Source organism: Pseudorasbora parva, chromosome 21, assembly GCF_024679245.1.
Source record: "Pseudorasbora parva isolate DD20220531a chromosome 21, ASM2467924v1, whole genome shotgun sequence".
Classification (NCBI taxonomy): Eukaryota; Metazoa; Chordata; class Actinopteri; order Cypriniformes; family Gobionidae; genus Pseudorasbora; species Pseudorasbora parva.
In genome coordinates, this window is record NC_090192.1 from 9,486,005 (window position 1) to 9,492,928 (window position 6,924).

Below are 6,924 nucleotides of genomic sequence, written 5' to 3' on the forward strand. Positions count from 1 at the left end.
CGTTCTCGTTGACCCTCGTGCTAATGAAAAAGTCATTTTCACTTCAGTGTTGGAGAGCAGTATCAGACATCTTTAACACTCCCCCTGTGAAGTTTAGCTGACGTTATGGTTGTGAATCAACCACTAACCCTAAGTTAATGTAACAGACGGGAACTATGACTCAAATAATGCAGCTTTTTGTGCCAAAAAGCAAAGTCAAGTCACATTTATTCATATAGCACTTGCAGCAAAGATTGACAAAACAGATTCACAAGTGTAATTTAGCCACGTGCAGCTCTATAGAAGGCAATAGTGCTATTAAAGGGATAGTCACCCAGAAATGAAAATGTGATGTTTATCTGTAGCCTGGATGCCAGACGAACTCAGCCTCACCCACAACATTTTTAGGTCGGGCAGTTCGGTCTGGCCTCGATCCATAGAGGAGTAATTATCCCCAAACAGAAACTGTTCGGACCAATGAAATCATCAGGGCGGGCTTTAGACGATGACGGACAGATGATAAACAGTAACGTAATCATCGACGTCATCAAAGGGGCTTGGATTATAGTTTATATATGCATTCACCTTCAGTATTTCTCTCAAAAATGATGATCATGTTGGGTAAGTACTCCGTGTATCATTAAATAATTCTTTTATTTTTTTTGCAACACCGGCAAAGATTGTTTATTCCAGCGTGCGTGCAGACAGGGTTGCCAAGTTTTTACAATAAAACCCTTCAACTACTAGCCCAAAACAATAGCTTCTCGGGGGGGGTTCTCCGAGGAAAAAATGGTGTTTGCGGGATAAAATGTGTGTTATTTTGGCAAGGTTGCCTGCTAAAATTCACACTCATGGGTCTATATATCACATAATAGTCGCTTCAACCCACGGACACAGAAAGCAACCCGCGGAAAAAAACGCAGACTTGGCAACACAGGTTAGTTGAGCTCTGTTGACATTTGACAACTAGCATAATGCGTCGCTTCGTTGCTCTGACTGGTTCTCGGCCTGTCCAATTGAGGTCTTTCCTGGTTCGGTTGAAACACGCCCCTTAATCACAGCCCAATGGATATGACCACGTCAGGCTAGTTTATCTGCTTACCCCCAGTGCATCCAAGATGTAGGTGTCTTTGTTTTGTCAGTATAACGCAAATTAAGATTTTTAACTTCAACTGTTGCAGTCTGCCAGTCATAATGCATGTGAATAGGTAACAACTCTATGAGTTTTTTTTTGAATGCTTAGACAACACGCACAAAACCCCTGGTGCTTGTGAAGACACATTAATGTCTTAAGACATGAACCGGTTTCTGTAAGAAACCCAACAGTAATTATGTTGTTGTTTTTTTAACTCAAATCCAGACGAATCTCATCTAGTGTTCCCATCCGCTATTACTATTTAACTGGTAAGGTCAAAACCGCCGTGATCATAGATATATATAGGTCCCTCATTAGTGCCTGTACGGATCTGCCGAATGAGGCATCTACATAATATATATCTATGATCATGCTGGTTAACAGACGGAAGTAATGACGGATGGGAACACTAGATGAGATTCGTCTGGATGTGAGGTAAAAAAATAACAGAAACCGTTCGGTTGTCTTAAGACATCAATGTGTCGCCACGAGCACCAGGGGTTTTGTGCATGTTGTCTAAGCATGTTTTTTTTTACTCTCATAGAGTTGTTACCCATTTACATGCATTATGACTGGTAGACTGGAACGTTTGAAGTTAAAAATCTTTATTTGTGTTCTACTGAAGAAACAAAGACACCTACATGTTGGATGCACTGGGGGTAAGCAGATAAACATCACATTTTCATTTCTTAAACTATCCCTTTAAGCTCAGTTCAGTGTTGGTTTAATTCAGTTCAGTGTCTGTTAGGGTTCATTTCCAATAGTGGGAGTCAAATTCCGAATATTAATTGTAATGCATTGCAATAGCTCTGGCTTAAGTAACATGACTTTGCACAGGCATCACTTACATTTTGTGCAGAAAAAAGGGACTTCTCAGCTGAAAATGCTTCTTTTGTCCCCTTCCCTTATGCTAAATAACAAGCAGTTCAGTGTCTGAGGGAAAACACCCTGCAATTACACTGATTTACACTGTGTTCAGTTCAGGGGAGTGAATAAAAACAGGCCTCTTTCATTTGCTTGCTATAAATTCTGTATATACTCACAAATTTCGAGAAAAAATGGCTCTGGGAATAAAAAGTTTTGTTGTCGCCCCTAGATGTCAAACAATAGGCCGGACAGACGTTCTTTACAAGGTGATAGGAGGAAAAGTTCAGCTGCATCTCTCCCAAGGCCTGGACCTGCAGCGATAGGGTGGCTGAACATAAAGGTGTCAGCCCTGCGGCGGGACGCGTGTAAATCAGCAGCAGAGAAAAGCCGAGAAATGGCTGAGAGAGGCATCCGCCAGCATCTCACCGCCTTCTCTGTCTCCCTTGCCGTGTCACACAAGGACACGTCCCTTCCACATGACCCCTGTGCGCTGGGAGACGCGCCTCCTCCGGGGGGTAATGCGCTCGGGGGTCGTTGGAATAACCGGACCCCAGCCTAATGAGTTTTTCAAACGAGCTCGTACCACAATGATGATGACTGCACTGTAACATTTGTCCTTTGCAAGTATACTTAACAAAACATTATTACTCAAAAAAGCAGGGACAGCACAGTAAAGTATCATTAAATAATATGTAAATACATTTTAATTTAATTAAATAAGTACTTGCATGACTTGTTGAAATATCGATAGAAATTTAAGAATCAAGTCTTTTTTCTAATGATTTAAGAGTTAACCTTGTGAAGACTGACATATGAATAATAGTTAGAAAAGTGTTTTTTTTATTTTTATGGAACAGTTTATTGAACCTTTAGACAAAATATTTTAATAAATTGTGTGTGTGTGTGTGTGTGTGGGTTCTTTTGTTAAGAATCATATTTGATACATATGGCTCATATAGTATGAGGAGAATATGGAGCTCATATTTATGGAGGCCCAAACTGTGCAACAAAAAAAAAAAGCAGTTGCTGGTTTTTATTTGACCAAAAAATACAATAAAATACTGATAGCTTGTAATGTAACTATAAGATCTTTATAAAAGTATAGCAGATACTTTTATAGCTTTATAAAAGTATAGCATTAGTTTTTATTGTGGAGGAGGAACATATCAAGGCACTGCAATACAACGATGCTTTAGAGATTAACAAACATGCCTCAAAAGCCTGATGTTTCATATTGATACACATATTTTAACATGATGCCAGTAAATGTTCATATATATTGCGAACAATACATAAAAGGTATTCTTTTTAGAAAAATCAGTAAAGATTTCACAGCAAAAAGACGTGTACAATGAGCTGACGGTGGACGTTTTTACATTATATAAGAAGGCCCAAGTACAATTACAAACAGGGCATATTAAAGCATAGTTCAACATCCATCTACTTCCAGACAGAGAGCAGTCTGGACGTTTAATCTGATTGCCACTGATCATTTACGGTCATGAAGTTTGACTGTGTTCTATTCAAAACCATCCTCCTTATCTGCACCCACATTTGGTCTGTTTCAGGGCTCCGGGTACTTTGCATTACATAACGCTTTAGCTGTTTGAGATCTCAACAGGGTCATGTTTGCAGATTTAAAGCCTTTTCAGATAACATACTGATTCCCTTTTTTACATGAGAAAGGATCAGGGAATTGTCCAGGACGTTTAATCTTGAAATTTGCATTTGCATCCATGTGAATCAATACTTAAAACCTCTTGTAAACAACTTTGTTTTATTAAATAAAACCCATATGATAAAGAGTAAGTTAAATAAGTTGCATACAGTACAAAAGCTATATAACACAACTACATTATAAATATACATCACAGACACTTTGTAAAATTACAGTGATCCATGAAAAAGTAGTGCCCTCGTTTTTTGCTTTCTTGTATAGACTTATATACACATCTGTTTTATATATATATATATATATAAACAAAATATAAAATATCCAATACATCACAGATCTTCTAAAAACATATGTACAATGTTAGTTCAGGGCTCATTTCCAGACTAATTTCTGACGTAACTACTGAACTTGGTGGGGAGATTGTCCACTGGGTACACTGTTGGGCCCGTTTTCATTGTCGGGGGTCCGTTGGAAAGAATCCAGTTACATTGCTGCGTTAGCTCAACTAAAAAGATCTTGAGTAACACTTTGGCGAATTCTTTGCCCACACACATCCGGGAACCGCCGCCGAAGGGGATGTAGTTAAACCTAGAGCCGTCCTCCAAGCCTTTGCTCATGAATCTCTCCGGCTGGAACTCATCTTTGTTAGGAAACACCTCTGCGACGTCATGCGTGTCACAAATGCTGTAAATGACATTCCATCCTTTAGGAATCTGGTAACCCTGAAGAGAAAAATAAAACAATTCAGTGTTAAATTATAATAGAGCCTTAAATTATAATATTAAATGAACAGCCTTGAAGTTTAACTCACATTCAATTCAAAGGTTTTGAGCGCCACTCTGAAACCTCCAGGTACAGGAGGGTTGATTCTGAGGGTTTCTTTAATCACACATCCAGTGTACTTCAGTTGTTCCAAAAGCTCCATACTTAAGGTCTTTCCAGGTGAGTAGATGCCCAGCTCAACCTGCGGATTAAAAAAAAACAAAAAAACACATTAGCCCTCACATTGGTTTACGTAATGCAATCAGATTGAGAAGAACTCAATGCAAAACTTTTTGCATCATACCTTCTCCTGAATCTCCTCTCTAACTTTCTGCACCACCTCTGAATTCAGACCCAAGAACATCACCAGTGAGGTTGCAGTGCTGGCGGTGGTCTCGTGACCTCCAAACAGAAGCTCAGTAGCGGCTTCTTTCATTGCCTGAGGAGGAAAAAACTCTTTGTTAATGATATTTGAAGACTGGTTCCCACCTCACTTTTGGGCATGAAACAATATCAGATATGTCTAATAGGAAATAATCACCTGCAGACTGAAAGGCTCTTCACTTCTCCTGCTGTTCTCAATCAACAGCTGAAGAGCATCTTTGTGTTGTTGCTCATTTTCGTTGTCATCATCTTGAATTTTCTTCCTGATGTTCTCCTCGATTTTGGAGTGAATGAAATTGCGTGCTCTCAGACCCTGCCAAACAAAATTACAGATTATTATTACGTGAAATGTATTAAACGTACCAAAAGAGACATCTTCGAACGTCATCCTACAATAGCTTACCCTGTACAAGCCACTGAAGGGAACATCAATAGGCAAGGAGAATAAGTTTTTGATCATTTCCTCGAAAGCTTCCACCAGTTCCTGCTCGTCCGTCTTGATTTGCTCCGGCTCGAAACCAAGCAGGATTCTCATGGCTATACGGAACATGAGCCGCTTCATCTCCGGGTAAACCAGCACACACGCATCTCTTTGGAGCCAGTCTTGTATGGCACTCTTCACCTCCTCCTGGATCACTGGGATGTAGTGCTCTAGAGCATCTCTTGAGAACGCTCTCATAATGGCCTAAACAGAACATTAAAAAATGAAATAAAATTCAATGCAACGATTAAAGTTGAGCTTTAAGATTTACATTGAGAAAAAACTTGTGAAACCATTTGAGGTTCCTCAGAAAATCTGCAGATGATGCCTCAAATATTTTTTGTTTTTTTTTAAATCAAGGAGCATCAAATATAGCAGCTTTAGTCCCTCAGAGAGCAGTATAGGAGAAAGTCCTTTTGTAAATGACTCCCAATGCAACTTAATATACAAAACGCAATACAAAAGTATTCATTAGCATCCTTACCTTTTTCTTGTTTTTGTGTTGAGTGCCATGAACATTAGAGAGTGTATCAGAGCCCAGGATAGTTCTGACTGATGCTGGCCATTGAACGGAGACCAGCTTGTGTTCGCCCAGCAGAATCTGCCTCACGTTATCAGCTCCCATCACCCTGACAGTCGGGTTCCCAAAGAGGTGCGTTTTGTAGATGCATCCGTATTTCTGGCGTTTCATCCGGAGGAACTTCCTTCTCTGTGTAAAAGGACAATGTGTTATTTGCGCAAAGTTTCCAAACGCATGTTTTGTTTCACATGTATCCGAAATTAACACAGCAAAACATTCGCGAGCATCGCATTTACAAAGAAATACAATCAGATGAAATAGTGCAAATTGCAATAAAGACGCACGCGTACCTGGAGGATCAGCTGGAGCGTTTCTCCAATGAAGGGTAAGCCCATTGTACCTGGCGGCAGCGGACTACCGCAGCTCGGATCGACCCGTCGAATCAATAACATCTCCCACAACTTAACCGCGGCGAGAAAGAGCAGAACGGGAAGCACTATGGTGCAGAGAAAGGTGACTATGAGAATGTACAGCCCCATTCTTGAAACGCGCAACGAGAGAACTTCTGGATAGGAGACGCGTCTTTACGCGCAGACTGAGAGCGTTCTGGCTTGTGCGCCCTTATATATCCATTGCGCGCAGGTCTCCTCCTGTTACCTTCCTCAGATAAATTAGTTCACACAAAGTTCATCTTTAATTGTGGTGTCATCTCGCCCCGCCCACAGGGCAGAAGCTGCTCCAAACTCTGAACCATTTGTTATAGGCGCATTTTAATACCACCTCCTGTAGAAGGCAGACAATCCTGAGATTTCACTTTGAAAAGGTGTTAATTCCCCCGACACAAAAGGAAGCATCCGAGGCTCTTTTGTTGCCAATATTCCCGTCGTTTACACCCATTACTCTGGGCTTGTGTGCCATCAGAAATGCCGTAGAGGATTTAATTGAGGAGCTTAAACTGTGAAGCTCTACTTTTACATTTTAAATCCCTTAAATGTCCCTCTTTTTGTCCTTCTTTGGCGTGGGGGTCCTTTACACAGACCATTACACAGGTTAGACAGCTTACCTGAGCAGTTAAATTACAATATTTTATCTCAATTTAAAAATATAAACATATTTAAACA

The 6,924-nt window shown here is 40.3% G+C and overlaps 1 protein-coding gene across 1 annotated transcript; it reads right to left on the reverse strand.

Annotated features, from left to right (window-relative positions):
- Positions 1-3,145: 3,145 nt before the first annotated feature.
- Positions 3,146-6,447, reverse strand: cyp26a1 (cytochrome P450, family 26, subfamily A, polypeptide 1). The gene is made up of 7 exons (XM_067429529.1): positions 6,154-6,447; positions 5,768-5,992; positions 5,206-5,487; positions 4,960-5,115; positions 4,723-4,857; positions 4,468-4,620; positions 3,146-4,378 (listed from the first exon to the last, which is right to left on the reverse strand). The coding sequence occupies exons 1-7, from the start codon at positions 6,340-6,342 to the stop codon at positions 4,040-4,042; spliced, it is 1,479 nt and encodes a 492-aa protein (XP_067285630.1). The 5' UTR covers positions 6,343-6,447; the 3' UTR covers positions 3,146-4,039.
- Positions 6,448-6,924: the final 477 nt, after the last annotated feature.